Consider the following 25,909-nt stretch of genomic DNA (forward strand, 5'->3'; position numbering starts at 1 on the left):
AGCATTTTTTAATGTGGCGTTCTGGGATTCTGAAGGGGTAAGACAGTTCAGTCATGTTATACACTTTAAGAATCAATGGCTATATATCATTACTTTAAAACCCCTTCGAATGGATGTACTAATTCTAGATTGCCCAGTTAGAGCAGTCAGAGAAATGAACTAGAGCATTACTTTCCTTTAGCGGTAGTCTGTGCTTTAAGCAAGCTCCTCTCGTTCAATGACAAGCCAAACATCATGTAGGCTATGGAATCAAAACAATGGAAAGGGGGATACCTAGTCAGTTGAACAACTGAATGTATTCAACTGAAATGTGTCTTCCACATTTAACCCAACCCCTCTGAATCAGAGAGGTGCAGGGGGCTGCCTTAATCAACATCCACGTCTTCAGTGCCCGGGGAACAGTGGGTTAACAGCCTTGTTCAGGGGCAGAACGACGGAAGAGCTGCCTACTGTCCTTCACCCAGGCTAACTTTCCTTGTCTTTCATGTGTTTCACACTTGCTCTGTTTGATACTATTAATGTGACTTGGTGTATCAGTGTCCCGTTCTCTATGCCCTGGCAAGCTTATCCAGGGCCATGTTTGTGTCCCAAATGGCACCCTATTCCCAACATAGTGCACTACTTCTGACCAGGTCCAAAAGTAATACACTATATAAGGAATAGGGTGCCATGTGGGTCTGCCTGTCGAGTAACGACCCTCTCCCTCTCTGCCAGGCCAAAACCCTGCGGAAGCTGATTCAGCAGACGTTCAAACAGTTTGCCAACATGAATGATGACCAGAGCATCCTCAAGTTCCTGGAGATTCTGGCGCCCGTCTACAGATATGATAAGGAGTGTTTTAAATGTGCTCTCGGGGTAGGCTGAATTTCACTTGATTACATGTTTTCTTCTGGGTTTCAAATAAAACATATAGCGTCAAGATGAACATTTTAAGAATCCCAGAGAATGACTCGTACTGAACACGACTGAACTCGTACTGAACACGACTGAACTCGTACTGAACACGACTGAACTCGTACTGAACACGACTGAACTCGTACTGAACACCACTGAACTCGTACTGAACACGACTGAACTCGTACTGAACACGACTGAACTCGTACTGAACATGACTGAACTCGTACTGAACACGACTGAACTCGTACTGAACACGACTGAACTCGTACTGAACACCACTGAACTCGTACTGAACACCACTGAACTCGTACTGAACACCACTGAACTCGTACTGAACACCACTGAACTCGTACTGAACACGACTGAACTCGTACTGAACACGACTGAACTCGTACTGAACACGACTGAACTCGTACTGAACACGACTGAACTCGTACTGAACACCACTGAACTCGTACTGAACACCACTGAACTCGTACTGAACACCACTGAACTCGTACTGAACACCACTGAACTCGTACTGAACACCACTGAACTCGTACTGAACACGACTGAACTCGTACTGAACACCACTGAACTCGTACTGAACACGACTGAATGCGTTGTACTTGTTTTCTCAGTAATTCTTCGGTAGTTAGGTGTGTTTTTCTTAGACAGTGGAGTAATGCCTGGGATATTATGGTTGTATTTGGGTGGGTTTTGTCTGCATCTCTGTAGCTTAAATAAAAAATGACCAGGTTCATAGTGCCCCCTACTGGCTATAAGGAAAACAACAGTTGTTGTTTTTTGTTTCCCAGCTATGACAAGAGATGGTAACAATTACTCTAGCATTCCCTCAGATCTACTTCAATCAGTTCAAATAATGTAGCAGATGTGTTTTCATGGTTATGAGTTGGCACTTTGAATCCGACAGATTGAACTCTCAACTTAAATGTCATTGTGTGTGTGTGTCGCTCTTTTCCTCTTGTTGATTTGTGACTGAACTAAAGACATTTCTCAAGTTTTCTTTTTGTTTTTCTCTCCATCTTCCTTTCCTCCTGACAGTTGAGCTGGGTCATCCAAGTAGAGCTAGCCATTGGACCTGAGGAAGGCATTAGCTACCTTACAGACAAGGGTTCGACTGTGAGTCGTAAATGTTCATTTCATCTCCACACAAACAAGCACAGCCATTACAGTTGCACAACTTATATAGTTTTGACTGAAACTAAAGACGTCAAACTAAAGATATTTAGCACATATGGTGTGGTTTTCCTCGAAGAACAGCTGTCCGTCACTTAGCTGGAACCAAACACTACTTGTAACCTAGGAGCTGGTCTCTCTTCTATCTCCTCACTATACAATATCTATCTGCCCTGAAATATTGGCATGAATGAACTGGGATTTTCAAAGATTATTTCTGATACTTTTCATGTTGTCCTCAAGGGCTGAGGTAATGAAACGTCTGTCTGTGTGTCTGTGTGTCTGTCTGTCTGTCTGTCTGTCTGTCTGTCTGTCTGTCTGTCTGTCTGTCTGTCTGTCTGTCTGTCTGTCTGTCTGTCTGTCTGTCTGTCTGTCTGTCTGTGAAAATCTTCCCAAAATGGCCCAAGGATTTTTGTTGTTTTTACCCATCAAACTGAGGGTATCAGATGTGTTCCTTGTTATATCACCGTGAGCCATGGCTTTGAGAGGTTCGTTCTGGAAGTCATGAGACCCCTCTCGTTCAAAGGATACGCCAAAAACATCCCTCTCAACAACAAAAACTGTGCAGCTTGAAATGGAATGTTTTCACTAAACGAATAGATGGATAACACAAAATACAGCTTCCTGAGAAATACTGTGACCATTTTAAAGTTCAAATGGAATCATCATTACTTTAGGAATCATCTGAAATGTTGTACATTAACACATTAACACATATTTTGCTCTCTTGCTTGCACTTTAATGAATTGATTGATTGATTCCTCTTCTCCAGCCAACACACCTGGCCAACTTCACCCAGGTGCAGACCATTGGATACTCCGTCATGGAGGACAAGGAGAGGAAGGGCATGCTGCAGCTCAACGTGGCCGGTGCTGCTGAGGTACCAATCAACCATTTCATATTAACCCTTACATTACCATGAGGTTGTACATGATGCATTCAACATGAGTAAATGTGCACACATTGATATAACTTTGTGAATAGTGCTAATTTGACCTAATATTAGATCACTTTGTTTCAGCCACGTCCCACCTCCCCCCTCTCTGTATGTACTCATATTGTGTTTTTATTGACATTTTCCTTTGTGTCAATATCTGCTTTCAATTTCCTACTATTGGAAGTGGAAGTAGCATGTGAAACATGGCTTTCTTGGGATGGATTTTTCAGTGAGCAGAACAGTGGACATAAGTGTTCCATTTACAAATGGTTCCACATAGAGGTCTTCCTGTTGGGGATTACTTTTACTGTAACACACATTCATTCACTCTGGGCTCCCCGCTGTATGAATGGACCCTTTCATTTGTGATGGGCTGGTCATAGAGGATTATTATAGTATTGTGTTACTACTCTGTCTGTCATAGAGGATTATTATAGTATTGTGTTACTACTCTATCTGCCATAGAGGATTATTATAGTATTGTGTTACTACTCTGCCTGTCATAGAGGATTATTATAGTATTGTGTTACTACTCTGTCTGTCATAGAGGAGTATTATAGTATTGTGTTACTACTCTGTCTGTCATAGAGGAGTATTATAGTATTGTGTTACTACTCTGTCTGTCATAGAGGATTATTATTATAGTATTGTGTTACTACTGTCTGTCAAAGAGGATTATTATAGTATTGTGTTACTACTCTGTCTGTCATAGAGGATTATTATAGTATTGTGTTACTACTCTGTCTGTCATAGAGGATTATTATAGTAGTGTGTTACTACTCTGTCTGTCATAGAGGATTATTATAGTATTGTGTTACTACTCTGTCTGTCATAGAGGATTATTATAGTAGTGTGTTACTACTCTGTCTGTCATAGAGGATTATTATAGTATTGTGTTACTACTCTGTCTGTCATAGAGGATTATTATAGTATTGTGTTACTACTCTGTCTGTCATAGAGGATTATTATAGTATTGTGTTACTACTCTGTCTGTCATAGAGGATTATTATAGGATTGTGTTACTACTCTGTCTGTCATAGAGGATTATTATAGTATTGTGTTACTACTCTGTCTGTCATAGAGGATTATTATAGTAGTGTGTTACTACTCTGTCTGTCATAGAGGATTATTATAGTATTGTGTTACTACTCTGTCTGTCATAGAGGATTATTATAGTATTGTGTTACTACTCTGTCTGTCATAGAGGATTATTATAGTATTGTGTTACTACTCTGTCTGTCATAGAGGATTATTATAGTATTGTGTTACTACTCTGCCTGTCATAGAGGATTATTATAGTATTGTGTTACTACTCTGTCTGTCATAGAGGATTATTATAGTATTGTGTTACTACTCTGTCTGTCATAGAGGATTATTATAGTATTGTGTTACTACTCTGTCTGTCATAGAGGATTATTATAGTATTGTGTTACTACTCTGTCTGTCATAGAGGATTATTATAGTATTGTGTTACTACTCTGCCTGTCATAGAGGATTATTATAGTATTGTGTTACTACTCTGTCTGTCATAGAGAATTATTATAGTAGTGTGTTACTACTCTGTCTGCCATAGAGGATTATTATAGTATTGTGTTACTACTCTGTCTGTCATAGAGGATTATTATAGTATTATGTTACTACTGTCTGCCATAGAGGATTATTATAGTATTGTGTTACTACTCTGTCTGTCATAGAGGATTATTATAGTAGTGTGTTATTACTCTGTCTGCCATAGAGGATTATTATAGTATTGTGTTACTACTCTCTGTCATAGAGGATTATTATAGTATTGTGTTACTACTCTGTCTGTCATAGAGGATTATTATAGTATTGTGTTACTACTCTGTCTGTCATAGAGGATTATTATAGTAGTGTGTTACTACTCTGTCTGTCATAGAGGATTATTATAGTAGTGTGTTACTACTCTGTCTGTCATAGAGGATTATTATAGTATTGTGTTACTGCTCTGTCTGCCATAGAGGATTATTATAGTATTGTGTTACTACTCTGTCTGTCATAGAGGATTATTATAGTATTGTGTTACTACTCTGTCTGTCATAGAGGATTATTATAGTATTGTGTTACTACTCTGCCTGTCATAGAGGATTATTATAGTATTGTGTTACTACTCAATCTGTCAGTCAGCGGTAGTGCATAGCACATGTCCCAAATGGCACCCTATTCCCTGTATAGTGCACTACTTTTGACCAAAGCCATATGCGCCCTAGACCAAAGTAGTGCACTATAAAGGGAATAGGGTGCCATCTTGGACGCAGGCCAGGAGTAAGATGTGGCGGGTGGTAAAGTGAGGAACACAGCCACAGTGCTATACTGTAGTCACCTGTTCACTGTGGTACAGTGGGGGGGGGGGGGGGGGGGGGGGGAGTATTTGATCCCCTGCTGATTTTTACGTTTGCCCACTTACAAAGAAATGATCAGTCTATCATTTTAATGGTAGGTTTATTTGAACAGTGAGAGACAGAATAACAACTAAAAGATCCAGAAAAACGCATGTCAAAAATGTTATAAAATGATTTGCATTTTAATGAGGGAAATAAGTATTTGACCCCCTCTGCAAAACATGACTTAGTACTTGGTGGCAAAACCCTTGTGTTGGCAATCACAGAGGTCAGACGTTTCTTGTAGTTGGCCACCAGGTTTGCACACATCTCAGGAGGGATTTTGTCCCACTCCTCTTTGCAGATCTTCTCCAAGTCATTAAGCTTTCGAGGCTGACGTTTGGCAACTCGAACCTTCAGCTCCCTCCACAGATTTTCTATGGGATTAAGGTCTGGAGACTGGCTAGGCCACTCCAGGACCTTAATGTGCTTCTTCTTGAGCCACTCCTTTGTTGCCTTGGCCATGTGTTTTGGGTCATTGTCATGCTGGAATACCCATCCACGACCCATTTTCAATGCCCTGGCTGAGGGAAGGAGGTTCTCACCCAAGATTTGACGGTACATGGCCCCGTCCATCGTCCCTTTGATGAGGTGAAGATGTCCTGTCCCCTTAGCAGAAAAACACCCCCAAAGCAAAGTGTTTCCACCTCCATGTTTGACGGTGGAGATGGTGTTCTTGGGGTCATAGGCAGCATTCCTCCTCCTCCAAACATGGCGAGTTGAGTTGATGTCAAAGAGCTCCATTTTGGTCTCATCTGACCACAACACTTTCACCAGTTGTCCTCTGAGTCATTCAGATGTTCACTGGCAAACTTCAGACGGGCATGTATATGTGCTTTCTTGAGCAGGGGGACCTTGCGGGCGCTGCAGGATTTCAGTCCTTCACTGCGTAGTGTGTTACCAATTGTTTTCTTGGTGACTATGGTCCCAGCTGCCTTGAGATCATTGACAAGATCCTCCCGTGTAGTTCTGGGCTGATTCCTCACCGTTCTCATGATCATTACAACTCCACGAGGTGAGATCTTGCATGGAGCCCCAGGCCGAGGGATATTGACAGTTCTTTTGTGTTTCTTCCATTTGCGAATAATCGCACCAAATGTTGTCACCTTCTCACCAAGCTGCTTGGCGATGGTCTTGTAGCCCATTCCAGCCTTGTGAAAGTCTACAATCCTGTCCCTGACATCCTTGGAGAGCTCTTTGGTCTTGGCTATGGTGGAGAGTTTGGAATCTGATTAATTGATTGCTTCTGTGGACAGGTGTCTTTTATACAGGTAACAAACTGCGGTTAGGAGCACTCCCTTTAAGAGTGTGCTCCTAATCTCAGCTCGTTACCTGTATAAAAGACACCTGGGAGCCAGAAATCTTTCTGATTGAGAGGGGGTCAAATACTTATTCCCTCATTAAAATGCAAATCAATTTATAACATTTTTGACATGCGTTTTTCTGGATTTTTTTGTTGTTATTCTGTCTCTCACTGTTTAAATACACCTACCATTACAATTATAGCCTGATCCTTTCTTTGTCAGTGGGCAAACGTACAAAATCAGCAGGGGATCAAATACTTTTTTCCCCCACTGTATTACTGTTGTTATGAATCAGCACAGGAATAAGGAAGGAAGTTATGTCATTGGAATACATGGATATTGTGTGTGTGTCTGTGTGCTAGTGAGCCTGTGTTCCTGAATGCGTGTGTGCCCGTGTGTGTGTCTGTCGTGTGTGTGTCTGTCGTGTGTGTGTCTGTAGTGTGTATGTGTGAATCTGTAGTGTTTGTGTGTCTGCAGTGTGTGTGCGTGCGTGTGTGTCTGCAGTGTGTGTGTGTATGTGTGTGTCTGCGTGTGTGTGTCTGCAGTGTGTGTTTGTGTGTGTCTGCAGTGTGTGTTTGTGTGTCTGCCGTGTGTGTGTCTGCAGTGTGTCTGCAGTGTATGTGTGTGTGTGTGTGTGTCTTCAGTGTGTGTGTGTGTGTTTGTGTGTGTTTGTGTGTCTGCCTGCGTGTGTCTGCCTGCGTGTGTCTGCCTGCGTGTGTCTGCCTGCGTGTGTCTGCGTGTGTCTGCAGTGTGTCTGCGTGTGTCTGCGTGTGTCTGCGTGTGTCTGCGTGTGTCTGCGTGTGTCTGTGTCTGCAGTGTGTCTGCAGTGTGTCTGCGTGTGTCTGCGTGTGTCTGCAGTGTCTGCGTGTGTCTGCGTGTGTCTGCGTGTGTCTGCGTGTGTCTGCGTGTGTCTGCGTGTGTCTGCAGTGTGTCTGCGTGTGTCTGCGTGTGTCTGCAGTGTGTCTGCAGTGTGTCTGTGTGTGTCTGCGTGTGTGGGTGTGTGTGTGGGTGTGTGTGTGTCTGCGTGTGTCTGCAGTGTGTGGGTGTGCGTGTGTCTGCGTGTGTGGGTGTGCGTGTGTCTGCGTGTGTGGGTGTGTGTGTGTCTGCGTGTGTCTGCAGTGTGTGGGTGTGCGTGTGTCTGCAGTGTGTCTGCAGTGTGTGGGTGTGTGTGTGTCTGCAGTGTGTGTGGGTGTATGTGTGTGTGCGCGTCTGTAGTGTGTGTGTGTGTGCGCGTCTGCAGTGTGTGTGTGTGTGCATGTGTGTGTGTGTGTGTGTGTGTGCGTGTGTGCAGTATGTGTGTGTGTCTCTGCAGTGTGTGTGTGTGTGTGCGTCTGCAGTGTGTGTGTGTGTGTGTGCGCGTCTGCAGTGTGTGTGTGTGTGTGTGTACGTGTCTGCTGTGTGTGTGTGTGTGTGTGTGTGTGTGTGTGTGTGTGTGTGTGTGTGTGTGTGTGTGTCTGCAGTGCGTGTGTGCAGTGTGTGTGTGTGTCTGCAGTGTGTGTGTGCGTCTGCAGTGTGTGTGTGTGTGTGTGTCTGTGTGTGTGTGTCTGCAGTGTGTCTGTGTGTGTGTTTGAGACAAATGCGGAGTTCCCCCTACAGTGTTTGTGTGATGGGAGGGGGCAGCTGGCAGCCCCAGGCAGAGCAGAACAGTCTGTCTGTCCGTCCCTCTATCTGTCCATGCTGGTAATAATGAGTCTTTGTGGGCTGCTGTTGCCTGTGTCCCCAGCCTCTCACAGTGACCACGCCGTCACTCACCACAGCTGAAAATATGGCCGACCTCATAGACGGCTACTGTCGCCTGGTAAACGGAGTCACCCAGTCCTTCATCATACGGCCGCAGAAAGGTACATCTTCCTCACACACACGCACACTGTCTCAAAAACACACTAAGAAGTGTACTTGTGTATGTTTGGTAGCTTGTGTTTACTAGATGGTTTTCAAGACACACACAGAAAGATAGTAGTTTACATTTGAGTTTGAGTTGTTTTGCTGCTGACATGGTTAGGTAAGTCTCACACACTGTCTGAAAAAGATACTTCTACTAAGAAGTATTACTGTAGTTGAAGTGTTTGGGTTTATGAGTGTTGATATTACTTGGTTTTCAAGATTGCGTTACGGCCACAGATTCACTCTGCCTTGGGTGATGTTGTCATTTGAGTCTAAATGGACTGCATTGTATTAGGCAATCACCATAACAGTAGGCAGTAGTGTGATTTATTTCTGTTTACAAGGTTTCCAGTTGTAGCTTGATTTGGAATCATGTATTGTTTTGTTATGGTCATGACTGCCCTGATTTGTTTAATAGTTGAATTCACTTTCAATACCTTTATCAGTCTGAGAGAGATCTGGTATTTTCAACAAACATCTAGTCTTTTCTCGAGCAGTAAAGCATTAGAGATCTGTTTTTTGGGAGGGGCGTTATTAAGCCTTTTTTGGAGTTGGACTGTCTGCTTTTTCGTGTGTGGGGGGGAGGGGAGCAGGGGAACAGTTCAAACAGGCTACTTCTCTCCTGTGTTTGTGATTTTCCCCTAATTTTATATTTTAGTCATTTAGCAGTGTGACTTACAGTGAGTGCATACAGTTTTCATACTTTTTCACATTGGTCCCCCGTGGGAGTCGAACAACTCAACAACCCTAGCATTGCAAGCACCAGTGCTCTACCAACTGAGCCACACGGGACCGACTCCACCGCTTCCTTTTTATTTCAGATTTTTTTAGTGGGTAGATCAGATTTAATATTGCAGATAGAGTGTAGCTTCCACCAATGTTATTGTCTGCATCATTTCCAAACCCTCATATATTTTTGGGGTGAATATATGTATAAAATATACATATATTTATTTGTATATATTTTCCTTTATTATTTTCCCCTAACCCTACCATCCTAATTGGAGTAAACTAATGGACAACAGCACTTAGGCTTCTACTCCCAGTTTATACATACTAGTTACATTTGACAGACACTATTTTACAATAGTTGTCTTTTGTTTGTTTTTATTCCCCTCCTTCAGGTCCACTGAACCCCTCCCATCTATCTCTGAACACCATCCATTTTTTTATTTATTTGTCATATATTTTTCAACTGTACTGTGATGTTTCACAAAAATTCTGAACCTTTCTATTCTCATAGATTCAACAGATTGTAAATTAAAGATACATATTTTTGCTAAGAGTATTATTATATTTTTGATTGATCACCCAGCAGTGCTATTTGCAGAGTTAGCTCCAGGTAAATGTTGCAATTCTTCAGCCATTCCTAAACCTGCGACCAAAAACAAGCTACATATGGACAGTACCAAAACAAAGGATCTAATCATTCTGTCTCTTCACAGCAAAATCAGCAGAACTGGGATAGTTGTATCCCCCAAATATAGAACATTTTATTAGTTGTGAGAATTTTGAATCCCGCATCGTTTTGTGTAAATTCATAAACCATGTGCCATGGAATCGGTACATTAAAAATCTATTCCCAACTATTCTGCAATCTATATGGTATAGCTGTCAATTTGTTGGTCCTTAAATGAAACCGGTATACTTTTTTATTTATCACAATTTTCTTTAGCCAATTTTGGTCTTTTAATGCGAGGCCGACAGACAAGTTCCTTATTTTCTCCCCCTTCCACTTGCCTCTTCCTTGGTTATAGAGATAATACTTTCACTTGGATTTTTGTATTCTGGTATTCAAAATGAGGATGTCTTCAATTGCTTTACGGTATATGCTTTGCTTAACAATATCTCTCATCTGTATTTTCAGAGGGAGAGAGAGCACTGCCTTCAATCCCCAAGTAAGTGTCTGCCATACACTAAATTATTTGTCAATGGGTATACTTTGAATGTTCATTCACGTAAAAAGTATATATGATGGTGTTAACATAAAGAGCTGTGTAAGAAACAAACAAACAAACAAGAATGCGAAAACAAATCATCTGCTCAGTAAATCTATTTGTAGGAGCCTTTAGCGTCAGAGCTCTGTTTCCTCTCCATGCTATAATTACTGGACATGAGGTAATTCAGGGAAATCAGTTGACTAGTTAGAACTAGTGTTAGAGAGGTGTTTTCCACAATCACACCTTCTCACTCTCGCTCTTTTAAAAACCCACTCAAGACAGTTCTGGGGAAGAATCCTGATAAATAGTTCCCTACAGTAGGATTTTCTCAGAATATCTCCTCCCTATTCCCCTCCTATTGGTCCAGCACCTCCACACTAGATCCTTCCAAGACTGTTCTGTTCTCTTATTGGTTCAGCACCTCAACACTAGATGCTTCCAAGAAGAAGAGTGGCTCAGTGGAGGAGAATGATACTCAGCATATTGTGGATGTTTTCCACATAGCCCCAGAGATTATTTTCAGGAATATGCTGGATCCTCCTGGAGTTGCTGTTGATTTACTTGCTGGTTTTAGGTTAGGGAATTTCTCATGTTAATCCTCTCTGTCTCCAACCTTTACCCTTCAGGGTGCCCAACAATGAGAAGAGGATAGTAGAGGGGGTGGTCCGGAGCGCCGGGGTACGTGCCATCTCTGTCTCAGGTAAGAGATATGTGCCTCCTCAACATCTCTGACTGTTTTACTGTACTGGATATAGCTGGGCTATTGATGGAAGTCCATATATGGGCGGCTACTGGAGAAAATATGACCATGCTTTTTTATCATATAATCCCAGTCAAGATCATTCCAGATGCTTCCTGTCCATTGATCTGTAAAGCCACTGGATATTATTACATATTAGATATCTAATACATAACCCATCATATGAAATCCCTTACTTGGATGTGTGTGGGTATTGGGGTTTAATGATGCTCAATGATGGATAAACAGGCTATTATACTTTAGCCATTTATGAAAAGCGGGCAGAATTGATATGATTTAGGCCTAGTCTCTGTCAGCTCTAGTCTTTGTTGTTGATCCTAAGATATAGATGGTTAGTGCAATCACAGGACATGTTAAGCTTTCTCCACCGATTATTTCTGTAAGAGCAAGCACAGATGCCGGGCGTGTGTGTGGTGGTAACAGGAAATCAATTCAGCATGATAAGTAATGGTGAAGCTGAGTAATTCGGGGCTGAAGGGCTGTAACACCATGGCGGATAATAAACATCATCTGCTGAGACAAACAGTCCAGGGACAGGTCAGATTTAAGCTGTCCCAAATGGCACCATATTCCCTACATAGTAGTACACTATGTAGTAGTAGTACACTATGTAGGGAATATGGTGCCTTTTGGGATGCAACCTTAACATGCCTGTGGATTAGTAAGTGGCAGGGGGAGTCAATGCTAAGGAGATGGGGAGGACGGGAGGGGATTGGCGGGTTGAGGAGGTTAACGGGGGCAGCAGGTGCCTCTACCTCTCTCTTCCCCATTCTATTTCTATCTCTCTCTCCCTCCCCTTCTCCCTCTTCCCCAGTCTATCTCCCCCTCTCCCTCTATTACTCTATCCCTCTCTCTCTTCCTCAGTCTATCTCTATCTCTCCCTCCCTATCTCTCCCCCCTCTCTTTCCCTCCATCCCTCTGCCTCTCTCTTCCCCCCTCTCTTTCCCTCCATCCCTCTGCCTCTCTCTCTTCCCCAGTCTATCTCTATCTCTCCCTCCCTATCTCTCCCCCCTCTCTTTCCCTCCATCCCTCTGCCTCTCTCTCTTTCCCAGTCTATCTCTATCTCTCCCTCCCAATCTCTCTCCCGCTCTCTCTCTCCCCCTCCATCCCTCTGCCTCTCTCTCTTTCCCAGTCTATCTCTATCTCTCTTTCTCTTCTTTATCTCCTAAATGTCAGAGGACTGTGATGGAACTGCTGAATGTTAATAGCCTGGGGGCTCCAGTGACAGACAATTTAAGGCCTGATTGAAGGGGTTGGCCAGAGCCCTGTTAACTGACCAGAGGTTAGGGGTGTAGAGAGTCAGACATTATGGTATCAAAGAGATGCTTGTTTACTATGCTGCTGAGAGCGGAGAGCCTGGCACTGAGGTTGGGAGGTTCAGAGGGTGACATAAGGTGTCATTAAATGTCATAGGGTTTCATCAAATGTCCTAGGGTGTCATTAAATGTCATAGGGTGTCATTAAATGTCATTAAAGGGCCCTAGGGTGTCATTAAATGTCATAGGGTGTCATTAAATGTCATTAAAGTGTCATAGGGTGTCATTAAAGTGTCATAGGGTGTCATTAGGTATCATAGGGTGTCATAGGGTGCCATTAAAGTGTCATTAAATTGTCATAGGGTGTCATTGGTGCCATAGGATGTCATTAAAGGGCCCTAGGGTGTCATTAAATGTCATAGGGTGTCATTAAAATGTCATAGGGTGTCATTAAGTATCATAAGGTGTCATTAAATGTCATTAAAGTGTCATAGGGTGTCATTAAGTATCAAAGGGTGTCATTAAGTATCATAAGGTGTCATTAAGTATCATAGGGTGTCATTAAGTATCATAGGGTGTCATAGGGTGTCATAAGGTGTCATTAAGTATCATTAAAGTGTCATAGGGTGTCATTAAAGTGTCATAGGGTGTCATTAAAGTGTCATAGGGTGTCTAAGTATCATAAGGTGTCATTAAGTATCATAGGGTGTCATTAAGTATCATAGGGTGTCATAGGGTGTCATAAGGTGTCATTAAGTATCATTAAAGTGTCATAGGGTGTCATTAAAGTGTCATAGGGTGTCATTAAAGTGTCATAGGGTGTCATTAAGTATCATAGGGTGTCATTCCGTATCATAGGGTGTCATTAAGTATCATAGGGTGTCATTAAAGTGTCATAGGGTGTCATTAGTGCCATATGGTGTCATTAACTGCCATAGGTTGTTATAGGGTGTCATTGAGTCTCATAAGGTTTCAATAAATGTCCTAGGGTATTAGTGTCACAGGGTATCTAAGGATTCCTCAGCTCTCAAGGAGTAGGTGAGTCAGTCATAGGGAACTATGACTCCCTGTGGCTCAGTTGGTAGAGCATGGTGTTTGCAATGGTGTTTGCAATGCCAGGGTTGTGGGTTCGATTCCCATGGGGGGCCAGTACGAGAAAAAAAAAAATTATGAAATGAATTGAAATGTATGCATTCACTACTGTAAGTCGCTCTGGATAAGAGCGTCTGCTAAATGACTAAAATGTAAATGTAACTATTATTTGATTGTAGCTACACGGTAATATGAAGGTTGAGGGGTGTTGTATTCACTGATAGTATCATCCACATATTTGGTTTAGAGTTTACTGGTGTGTTTCAGACTATATGGTTGGATGGTTTTGGGGCATATTCTCACATTAGGCCTATTTAACACACTTGTTTAAATGAAGTCCTTGAAACAAACCACGGGATAAGTCTACTCTCTACTACTATCAGTAAATAATAGTACTACTGGTAGTTTCAGTTGCAGGCTATGTGAAACTGTTTTAGTTATTTTTTGTGAATATGTTTTAGCAATTTATTCAGACAGTTAAGAAGATCAGAGGGGGAGACAGGCAAGGTGGGGGTGTTCGAACCCCGGTGTCCGGTGGGGAGTTGGATATGAGAAGTGTTACAATGACACCACAGCTCTGCACTTGATCGTTTTTTCGATATATGGCTGAAAGCTCCAGTGACGATACATGAAGTGTTTGTGTTTATGTTCTGAGACGGTCCGAGTTCCGTGTTTACACCAGTTCTCCCTGATACCATCCATCAATGCCATTTCTCAGAAAGAGGTCAGAGAGAAATTCCCTTAGGGACAGCAGCAGCTTGCTGCTCGCACAAATCCAATATATTTAACTGAATTAATTCCATGTGTCATTGTACAGTTGTACACAAGACCTTTTGTAGAAGTGGAAATCAATTCCTTAGCCCTGGCTGCCATATCAGGCATAGAATAGTGAAGGACTTATTACTATGCTGTTGATTGAAATGCAGAATTGCCATAATTTGAGTGAGGCTATAGTTTCCCTGTCGGCTTTGACTTCCCTGTTGGTATAGGAAAGAAGAGATTTATTCATATTATTATTGACGTATTTCATGTCGTTTCATAACACACGTGCCATGACAGAGTGGTGGTGTAAATGGATATGTAGCATTTTGTCTGTAATATGGGGAAAGCTTCGGACACCATCACACCTACATTTATCACTGCTTAACATATACACAAATGCTGTCTGCTGCTCAATGTGTGTTCTGTGGTGTTGGGTGAAGTTTCCCCTAGACGCTAATCTTGGGTCAGTTTTGCATTTTCCCCACTAATGGTAAAAGTTAGGATTGAGCGAGGGGAAGCTGATTCTAGATCTGTACCTAGGAGAAACTTCACCCCGGAGCTGTTTCTGTCAGAAGAACAATTAGTCTCTTTTTCTCACCATCTCTCCCGCTCTCTCATCCCTCTCTCTGATTGGCTGAAGATTCTGTGAACTCTGTGACCCCGACGCCTCCTAAACCTGCTAAAGCCAGGCGCTTTCTCCTTCCTTTCGTCTTCTGTGCCCATGACTCTCCGCCAAAGGGTACCACTGCTCTGATTGGCTGACTCAACTGACTCTGCTTTCTGTTTTGCTCTGACTAACCCTGTCTGCCCCACTGTCCCCAAATTCCCCCACACTCACACAACACGTGTGTAGGGGATATAGGGGAACTGGGGGGATGAAACTTTAGCTGAACGAAAGCTCTGGTGTGAAGTGCACTAAAATCTCTCTAAAATGACTGACAAAGCAACACCTACAATGGCCAAACAGAACTAGCCTGGCGGGAAAAAGTTTGAGAAACTGTGTTAAAAGGGAACATGTCTAGTGAATGAGATGAAGTACATACCCTATCCCTGACGTGTCTGAGAATAAAAAACATTGAAACTGATCCAGTTTTCCAAGACAGTGAGTCCCCATTTTAAGTCCCCATTTTATTTTCCAGGAAGCGTGTCGTCTGCTGATTGTAGTCGAGCCATGGCCCGCAAATCAGTAGAGGTTGCATCCCAATGGCACCCCATTCCCTATATAATGCACTACTTTTGACCTGAGCCCTATGGGTCTTGGTTAAAAGTAGTGCACTATATAGGGAATAGGGTGCCATTTGGGATGTTTATAAAGACTGATCTGGGCTGATGGCTGTATCTGGGCTGATGTCGCAGGGATCTGGTTGGTCCACAGCCAGGTTCAAGATGCTGTAAGCATCAGACCACCAGACTCTTAAAGACACACTTTAATAGCTGTACATCTAATTTAACAACCATCTGTTTATATTGCTAAAATGACACCAGTGATTTATATGTCCCTATCATTTTAGGTCGATGTTTGCCAAACTGAGTTTATGCCCTTGAACAAGGATAATGTGTCAAAAAAAGTATCTAACTAACAAAGTTAACCAATACTGACTTCTGGACATGTGACTTCTGTCCTGCCCACTGTCACCTGTTTAACAGCTTCGTATTGGTCCACGCTTTTGTCGCAGCTGTTTAACAGCTTCCTATTAGCTCACGTTCCTGTCCGTCACAGTGGCCCATGCTAAGGCTAGCCAATGAACTCCACTGACCCCCTTCCGAAGTTCACTACTCTGGCTGTCCCCTCAACCAAACTGAATCAGGTTCCACACATTCCAACGACAGACTAATTCAATTTAAAGTAGAAGCTTATAAAATAAAATACTTTCCCACTTATACTGAATAAAAGCATGGATTGGATACACTTGTGAAATTCCCAGTCCCTGCTTGTTTTGAGGGAGTGTGGGGTGTCACGGTAACAATTACTAAACCCATTTTGAATTAATTATACTGTGTCTTTTATACTTTTCATATCTTTCTATGGTGTGTAACCTCTCTCACTCTCTTTCTCTCCCTTCCTCCCTCTCTCCCTTCCTCTCTCCCTCCCTCTCTCTCTCGCTCTGTTTGGCATGCTCTCCTTGGACCTGCAGAGGATTGTAGTGGGGATGGTAAAGTTTGCTTTTTAATATTTCCCTCCATTCCTTCCTGTCACCTGCTACTAACTCACTGGGGTCATGGGGGATTCTGGGGGTTGTGGGTTGTGTTGTGTGTCTATCACTCATGAATCATATCAATCAAATGAATCATGAATCAAATTAAATGTATCTGTTTTTATTTATCTGCTTGTAGAGGTTTGTCATTAGTAATGCACTAATCATGCAATAGACCTGATTGGAGTTAGGGAAACAATGTAACAGTTAACGTTTCCAGAAAATGTGCTGAAAATTGTGCTGAAACCTGTCTTAGCTGCAGTGCTTCCCTGTGATTCAAATCGATTTAGTTTGATTGAGCCTGTCTGGAGTGCCAAATTGACAGAGTTTGCACTTTTAGGATTATTCTGTTGGTCCCAAGGTGCCAGGCAACCTCAATCAAGCACAGTTTAAAGTATTTGAAATCAAACAAATACTATTTGACCCCAGGTCTGGTCTGTCCCACGCTCTGGAACTGTATCCACAGAGAGTCTCAGAGTCAAATCAGTTGTGCCTTTTTTATTATAATGAATAAGATTAGATGGGGGGGGGGCTCCTACTCTGAGGGGCTTTTTGAATACATTCCCTGCTGTCTGCCTGCGTCTTTAAGGGCCCAGCTCCCAGCCCTCTCCCAGCTCGGCCTCATAAAGAGAGCTGAGTTTGGCGAGCTCCGTAGCACCGCGGCATTCCTGTCTAAAACGGGCAGTCTGCTGGTCGTTTTTCCCTACGAGGAACAGCAGCCAAGACGGCACAGCTAGCGTATTACCATTAAATCAAGTCAAGACTGGACATCAAGCGGCCGTTCACATACTGTAAACACTTAAATCTGTTTATCTAGGGGACTGGGAACGGCTTCTCTCTCTCTTTCTCACTCTCTCTCTCTTTCTCACTCTCTCTCTTACTCACTCACTCTCTCTCTCTCTTTCTCACTCTCTTTCTCACTCTCTCTTTTTCTCACTTTCTCTCTCTTTCTCACTCTCTCTCTCTTTCTCACTCACTCTCTCTCTCTCTTTCTCACTCTCTCTCTTTCTCACTCACTCTCTCTCTCTTTCTCACTCTCTCTCACTGTCTCTCTCTCTCTTTCTCACTCTCTCTCTCTTTCTCACTCTCTCTCTCTTTCTCACTCTCTCTCTTTCTCACTCTCTCTCTTTCTCACTCTCTCTCTTTCTCATTCTCTTTCTCACTCTCTCTCTTTCTCACTCTCTCTCGCTTTCTCACTCTCTCTCTCTTTCTCACTCTTTTTCTCACTCTCTCTTTCTCACTCTCTCTTTCTCACTCTCTCTCTCTCTCACTCTCTCTCTCTTTCTCACTCTCTCTCTTTCTTTCCTAAAAAAAAGAAGTAAATAACTGGTTCCATCCCTCCCTGGTCTCAACATCCCCTCGTCTTTCTCCCTTACCCAGAAGCCCATCTCTACTGCTAAGCTCTGATCAGACAGACCGACAGAGCAGACAGATATGGCTGAAACTGTGCGAGTTGGGAACGGACATGCTTGTGTTTTTGTGTGTACTGTATGAGAGATAGTGTGGATGAGAGAGAGAGAGAGAGAGAGAGAGAGAGAGAGAGAGAGAGAGAGCGCGTGTCTCGCCCATGTGTCCAGCAGTGTAGGAGTTTGCAGAGGAGCACTTGCTGTCTGACTCGCATGTTTATTTTCAGCTGGCTCTAGTTACTTGTTTGGAAGGGTACGTATCTAGCTAGCTGCATCTGTGTGTATCCGTCTCGGATAGTGTGTGTGTGTGACTGGACTTGACCAGTCGACTGACCACGAGGCTGTTGTGTTTCTGCAGAGACGGACGACTATGCTGAGATTATAGACGAAGACGATACCTACACCATGCCCTCAAGTAAGTGCAGCTCTTTGCTCCCTAGTAGTAATACACTATGTTGATCTTAATGTGTCCCCTGCTAATATGTTGGTCAGACGTTTTTTATCCATCTCTCTCCCTCTTTTACTTTCTCTCTCTTGATCTCCTCTTTCTAGCTTTTTCTCTCCATCTCTCTCGTTCTTTCTCTTTCTATCTCTCTCTCTCTCTCTCTCTCATTGTTTCTCTCTGTCTCTCTTTCTATCTGTCTCTCTTTCTTTCTCTCTTTCTATCTGTCTCTCTATCGCTCTCATTCTTTCTCTCTTTGTTTCTCTCGTTCTCTCTTTGTCTCTCTTTCTAGCTGTCTCTCTCTCTTTATCTCTCTTGTTCTTTCTCTCTTGGTCTCTCTTTCTATCTCTCTCTCTTTGTCTCTCCCTCGTGTTCTTTCTCTTCGTCCTTCTCTTATCTAAATTCCTTTGACTGTGGCCCGGGTGCGGTATGGTGATCTGTTTTCTCAGGCTCTGTGTGTTTGTTGATGTGGCTAGTGGAGACGTTAGTTTCTATTTCCCAAATACCCGAAAACACGCTGCCTGTGTGTGTCCTTTATCGAAACGTAACTAGATTGTCTGGTACACTCAATGTTTGGTTGTCATGGTGACGGTGTAAGTCTATACACATACTGTAACAGGATAGTCACGTATTCATATTGATGATCTTTCATTTCCCAGCACTTCCATTCATTTATATTCCTGCTGTCATGATGCTGTCCAAATCAGATACTGATTCTGTTCTATTATGATTCACTGAGAGTCTAAGAAAATATCTATGGAACGCTTAGTAGTACATCGTCAGTGAAATCCTTTTACTTGTCACAATTGTTCATTATATGGAATAGTCATGTCAGTGTGTAGTCATCAGGACTGAAAGAGACAAGTGCCCTTTGAGTGTACTGGAGTGAACGAATGAGTTAGTCATAGAGTTATAATCACTAGAATGGACAAAGCACCTTAGACCATGGTACACCCATAAGCTCCAGCCTTGACTTTAATTGTAATTTCCGTTCTAGTTATTGTAATTATATGTCTCCAGTAACCCCAGGCCTTTCTTTGGTGGCCATGATGCCAGGTCTCGTGGGATCATATGAGTCTGGAACACAATAGCCCCTGCAGTGGTGTAGGCTATGTCACAAATGGCATCTTATTCCCTACATAGTGCACTAATTTTGACCAGAGCCCTATGGGCCCTGGTCAAACGTAGTGCACTATATTGGGAATAGGGTGCAATTTGGGACAGAGCCATAGAGTGCAGCTAATTCACCAGGTTGTGGAGTGGTCTGGGCCAGCTGACTAATAAGACAATCTGGTTGTGAAACAACATATTCTGTAACAAGGAGCTCTGTATATGGAGACGGAGGAGTCCCATCGCATGCTTACACTCGAGACCAGAGCTCTCTCCATTCAAACGAGTGGTCCATCCAGCATCTGTAGGTTTCTTCATACCACATGGGGATTTGAGTCCCACTGAGTCCCACCGGCCTATACCCAAATGGCACCCTATTCCCAGTTTAGTGTGCTACCTCTGACCAGGGCCCATAGGAATTAGAATAGGGTGCCATCTGAGAGGCAGCCTAAGATAGCACGTTTATCCATTTCTAGATGATCAAGTTCTAATGTGACACGTGTGGCTTTCTAGCACATATTCTTGTTCTACAGTATAAGCAGTTTTTCCCCATTGACACCCAGCTCTGTGCACTCACAAGTTGGTTCTTTTAAAACCACATTAACCACATAACATCTATTCCCCTCGGTCTTACTTTCTAACGTGTGTGTTTGTCCTGTTCTGTTGCGAATGGTTTCTAAAAGCCACCTCTCTTTATCCTAACCGCCCAGCAGTGAGCTATGGAGTAGATGAAGGTAACACTGCCTCTCTCTTTCTGTTTGTCTCTCTGTTTTCTGTCTGTAATTGTGCTTGTGTATTGTACTAGAACGGCTCATTCAACTCTTCTACTGGAGGTATTTCATAGGTTTAGTAACCTACTGGTCATCTTAAAATAAAATCATTTCCCTCTAAAATGAAAGTTTGACAGACTTTTCAGATTCAGCCATAGGCTTTCAGATTCAGCCATAGGCTTTCAGATTCAGCCATAGGCTTTCAGATTCAGCCATAGGCTTTCAGATTCAGCCATAGGCTTTCAGATTCAGCCATAGGCTTTCAGATTCAGCCATAGGCTTTCAGATTCAGCCATAGGCTTTCAGATTCAGCCATAGGCTTTCAGATTCAGCCATAGGCTTTCGGATTCAGCCATAGGCTTTCAGATTCAGCCATAGGCTTTCAGATTCAGCCATAGGCCTCCATCCCAAATGGATCGGAAGTGTTTCATTTCATCAGCTTAGAGGGTTCTGGTCTTTTTCACTCCATTCAAACCCCTGAAAATGTTGAATAAGAAGTGAACTATCACTTTAATACTGTTTGCTGAAAACAAGTAAAATATCTGTGAGATGAAGCAATCTCATCCATTCAGTACCAGAGTTCAATGCGTCTTCAATAGTGATTGTTCAATTGGCTTATTTATTTATTTTTCATGTTGATCTGTTTCTTCCTTGGTTTTTCTTTAATTTCACCATTGCTTGAACATTTTGTTTTGAAATTCCATTTATAATTTAGTTTTGTTTGTTAGGTGTCTGTCTGAAGAGATTGTGCAATCATCTTAATTGGATAAGAGCATCTGGTAAATGACTAAAATGGATACAGTCAATCAAACCAAAGTGGTAGCCTGTTGTAATTTGAAATCCACAGGGAGGAACCAAATATATCAAGTACTATGTCTGTTGACATCACCACAGCCTGATCATTTTTTGTTGTAGTGTGCATGTCCTTGCCTGGTGGTGGGTGTGAATTGCCTTATACAGATAAATACAGTATTTCATACAGTATTACCATCTACTGCAGTGAAAACACAACCAAGGCATCTTGCTGTTATTATTAACAACCAAAAAAGGCCTCATCAACACACACACACAGATCAGCATAGTGGGGAGTCATTCACCCTGTAAAAGTCAGTGTAACTAACAGGAGTTATCTCTCCCTCCCCAGCCAGGGACTATGAGAGTCAGTGTAACTAACAGGAGTTATTTCTCCCTCCCCAGCCAGGGACTATGAGAGTCAGTGTAACTAACAGGAGTTATCTCTCCCTCCCCAGCCAGGGACTATGAGAGTCAGTGTAACTAACAGGAGTTATCTCTCCCTCCCCAGCCAGGGACTATGAGAGTCAGTGTAACTAACAGGAGTTATCTCTCCCTCCCCAGCCAGGGACTATGAGAGTCAGTGTAACTAACAGGAGTTATCTCTCCCTCCCCAGCCAGGGACTATGAGAGTCAGTGTAACTAACAGGAGTTATCTCTCCCTCCCCAGCCAGGGACTATGAGAGTCAGTGTAACTAACAGGAGTTATCTCTCCCTCCCCAGCCAGGGACTATGAGAGTCAGTGTAACTAACAGGAGTTATCTCTCCCTCCCCAGCCAGGGACTATGAGAGTCAGTGTAACTAACAGGAGTTATCTCTCCCTCCCCAGCCAGGGACTATGAGAGTCAGTGTAACTAACAGGAGTTATCTCTCCCTCCCCAGCCAGGGACTATGAGAGTCAGTGTAACTAACAGGAGTTATCTCTCCCTCCCCAGCCAGGGACTATGAGATCCAGAGAGACAGGATAGAGCTGGGACGCTGCATCGGCGAGGGACAGTTTGGAGACGTCCACCAGGGAGTCTACAACAGCCCGGTAAATAGTACTGTAACAAAGAAATAGCACTGCAACTGTCTGGCTAAATGCAGCCAAAGCATCTCCCCTCTCACCCTCAGTCCTCACGTGTTCCTTTCAATTCCACCCCTGTTACTGTCTAACTAAACACATCTCACCCTCAGTCCTCACGTGTTCCTTTCAATTCCACCCCTGTTACTGTCTAGCTAAACACATCTCACCCTCAGTCCTCACGTGTTCCTTTCAATTCCACCCCTGTTACTGTCTAGCTAAACACATCTCACCCTCAGTCCTCACGTGTTCCTTTCAATTCCACCCCTGTTACTGTCTAGCTAAACACATCTCACCCTCAGTCCTCACGTGTTCCTTTCAATTCCACCCCTGTTACTGTCTAGCTAAACACATCTCACCCTCAGTCCTCACGTGTTCCTTTCAATTCCACCCCTGTTACTGTATAGCTAAACACATCTCACCCTCAGTCCTCACGTGTTCCTTTCAATTCCACCCCTGTTACTGTCTAGCTAAACACATCTCACCCTCAGTCCTCACGTGTTCCTTTCAATTCCACCCCTGTTACTGTCTAGCTAAACACATCTCACCCTCAGTCCTCACGTGTTCCTTTCAATTCCACCCCTGTTACTGTCTAGCTAAACACATCTCACCCTCAGTCCTCACGTGTTCCTTTCAATTCCACCCCTGTTACTGTATAGCTAAACACATCTCACCCTCAGTCCTCACGTGTTCCTTTCAATTCCACCCCTGTTACTGTCTAGCTAAACACATCTCACCCTCAGTCCTCACGTGTTCCTTTCAATTCCACCCCTGTTACTGTCTAGCTAAACACATCTCACCCTCAGTCCTCACGTGTTCCTTTCAATTCCACCCCTGTTACTGTCTAGCTAAACACATATCGTCTCTTATTTATGGTCAGAATTGTCATGATATTGTCCACTACCAGTAATGCACACAAACAAATCCAATATTTTCTCTAATTTCTCTTCCAGGAGAATCCCACTCTAAACGTGGCCATTAAAACATGCAAGAACAGCACGTCGGACAGCGTGCGCGAGAAGTTCCTTCAGGAAGCACGTGAGTGTGCTGAGATGTAGTGCCGCGTCGCTGTCATGGGCCTGATGATGACTGCAGCTGCTGCTGATTGCCATGCACACACACACACACACACTCATATACTCACACACACACAAACACACACACACACACACACACTCACACTCACACACACTCTCTGCCTGATTGTACTCTCAGGTTTCTTTGCTCGCTGGGTTTACACGGTTCACAGACTGTTGAGGGAGGAATATGTCCTGTTTAAGGAAGCCGGTAACTGTAAACATTGGCTTCGTAACATATTTCACCCTATTCCCTACATATAAGGCTCTGGTCAAATGTAGTGCACTATGTAGAGAATAGGGTGCCATTTGAGACTCATATATTAACAGTGTTTGTACTGAGAACAGTGGCATTTGAGCCCCCATGTGTTAGACCTATCCCAGGGAGCGTTTTGTCTCTTTCCACTCGTTCTAAACTGTTCTGTGATATCCTCACACCCCTTTGTGATGTGTGTGTTCCTCAGTGACCATGCGTCAGTTCGACCACCCCCACATAGTGAAGCTGATTGGTGTGATCACAGAAAACCCAGTGTGGATCATCATGGAGCTGTGCACGATGGGAGAGGTGAGGCGACCAGGAGTATATTTGGATCAGTACGTACAGTAGATGTTGTTGGACTTCTTTTCATTCTCATAATAAATGGGAGAACACAGAACACATTTGGGAACAGGGCCAAAGTTTCTCTATCATTCCTGCTGTTCCTGCTGCTCTATCTCTGTCAAAACAAAGAGGATATCTTGTATCTTATCGATGTTTTAATCTCTTCCAGTTGAGGTCATTTTTACAAGTAAGGAAGTACAACCTGGACCTATCAACATTGATCCTGTTCTCCCACCAGCTCAGCACAGCTTTGGCCTACCTGGAGAGCAAACGCTTTGTCCATAGGTAAGACCATCACCCACTTTAACAGCTGTTATTTAGCATTACAGAGGCAATATAATATTACGTTTTTGACACTTTCTAATATATTTTTTGGTGCCACGCTGTCAAAATCCCCATGTTTTCCAGGATTCCTACTCATTGTGTATATGTGTATCTCCTCAGGGACATTGCTGCCAGGAACGTGCTAGTGTCTTCCACAGACTGTGTGATGCTGGGAGACTTTGGCCTCTCCCGCTACATGGAAGACTCCTCCTACTACAAAGGTACAAACCACAGAGAGCGATAGAGGACGCTAGTGCCCAAAAGCCTGTTTTAGCATGGGCAGCGCCATACTGGGACAGATACAATGATGCCATGTCTATGGTACAAACATACGGGCTTCCAGGCTGATGTTTTACCACCATCTGCTGGTTGTGAAAGCTATTGCAGGCTATCAAAATGTTGAACTCCAGGGTAAAGTTTCCCCTTAGTACAAATCTAGGATTAGCTTCCCCTCCACCAATCCTAACCTTAACCGTTAGTGTGGGAAATACAAAACTGACCCAAGATCAGCATCTAGGGGAAACTTCACCCTACTAAAATGTTGACAGTCTATTGCTTAACTGGGTTTTCAGCTTCCAAAGGGAAACTGCCAATCAAATGGATGGCTCCAGAGTCCATCAACTTCAGACGCTTTACCTCAGCCAGCGACGTGTGGATGTTTGGTGAGTTTGGCAGCTACAAATATTGCTCATCTAGCAATCAACACACGTGTGTGTACGCGCGTCTGTGTGTGTGTACGCGCGTCTGTGTGTGTGTACGCGCGTCTGGGTGTGTGTACGCGCGTCTGGGTGTGTGTGTATGCGCGTCTGTGTGTGTGTGTACGCGCGTCTGTGTGTATGCGCGTCTGTGTGTGTGTGTACGCGCGTCTGTGTGTGTGTGTACGCGCATCTGTGTGTGTGTGTATGCGTGTCTGTGTGTGTGTGTATGCGCGTCTGTGTGTGTGTGTATGCGCGTCTGTGTGTGTGTGTACGCGCGTCTGTGTGTACGCGCGTCTGTGTGTACGCGCGTCTGTGTGTACGCGCGTCTGTGTGTACGCGCGTCTGTGTGTGTACGCGCGTCTGTGTGTGTACGCGCGTCTGTGTGTGTACGCGCGTCTGTGTGTGTGTGCTTGCATGCGTGTTTGTGTCTGTCTCTGTGGTGTTATATCTAGAGCACCTCCCCTCCAGGTGTGTGTATGTGGGAGATCCTCATGTACGGTATCAAGCCCTTCCAGGGGGTAAAGAACAATGATGTCATCGGGCGGATAGAGAACGGAGAGCGTCTGGCCATGCCCCACAACTGTCCCCCCACCCTGTACAGCCTGATGACCAAGTGCTGGGCCTACGACCCCAGCAAGAGACCCCGCTTCACAGAGCTCAAAACCCAGCTCAGGTCAGTAACCCTGGGGGGAGAAGTTCAGGTCATGCCAGTGTTCTTTTACACACGTTTTCCCTCCTTTATAACTCTGGAAGAGTGATATTCAACATTGCTACTCAAGAGGTCACTGTTTCATGTATTAAAGTATAGGACACTTCAGTAAAGTTTGGAAACAGTGTGGTCTCCACTACTTAAGTTGTAGTCCACATAAGAGGCAACAGGTTGATGCCATATTCCCAATAGAGACTAGCAATTATCAGCACTCCATGCACTTCAATGGTCTATCATGTCAGTCAAATCCATGGCAGCTGGATAAAGTGGGATGTATGTAGTATTTATTTTAGTTTAACTGAAGCAAGGACAC

General features: G+C 43.5%; 1 protein-coding gene across 28 annotated transcripts in view; it reads left to right on the forward strand.

The window, feature by feature from the left end:
- The window catches only part of ptk2aa (protein tyrosine kinase 2aa), a 207,162-nt gene that overhangs the window by 164,211 nt on the left and 17,042 nt on the right, over positions 1–25,909 (forward strand). For 9 of the 28 annotated variants that reach the window (XM_029734910.1, XM_029734917.1, XM_029734908.1 and 6 more), the window contains 17 exons: positions 715–855; positions 1,942–2,019; positions 2,849–2,956; positions 8,440–8,557; positions 10,468–10,498; positions 11,167–11,240; positions 15,051–15,149; positions 16,546–16,563; positions 18,370–18,426; positions 20,247–20,297; positions 22,061–22,158; positions 23,142–23,226; positions 23,729–23,829; positions 24,035–24,150; positions 24,310–24,410; positions 24,762–24,851; positions 25,356–25,560. In XM_029734910.1, the coding sequence (XP_029590770.1) occupies positions 715–855; positions 1,942–2,019; positions 2,849–2,956; positions 8,440–8,557; positions 10,468–10,498; positions 11,167–11,240; positions 15,051–15,149; positions 16,546–16,563; positions 18,370–18,426; positions 20,247–20,297; positions 22,061–22,158; positions 23,142–23,226; positions 23,729–23,829; positions 24,035–24,150; positions 24,310–24,410; positions 24,762–24,851; positions 25,356–25,560 (1,571 nt within the window). Of the gene's footprint in view, positions 1–714; positions 856–1,941; positions 2,020–2,848; positions 2,957–8,439; positions 8,558–10,467; positions 10,499–11,166; positions 11,241–15,050; positions 15,150–16,545; positions 16,564–18,165; positions 18,265–18,369; positions 18,427–20,246; positions 20,298–22,060; positions 22,159–23,141; positions 23,227–23,728; positions 23,830–24,034; positions 24,151–24,309; positions 24,411–24,761; positions 24,852–25,355; positions 25,561–25,909 lie in introns of those variants that run through there. The other 19 variants (XM_029734898.1, XM_029734900.1, XM_029734902.1 and 16 more) reach the window with 15 other exon arrangements.

This window comes from Salmo trutta, chromosome 36, assembly GCF_901001165.1.
Source record: "Salmo trutta chromosome 36, fSalTru1.1, whole genome shotgun sequence".
Taxonomy (NCBI): domain Eukaryota; kingdom Metazoa; phylum Chordata; class Actinopteri; order Salmoniformes; family Salmonidae; genus Salmo; species Salmo trutta.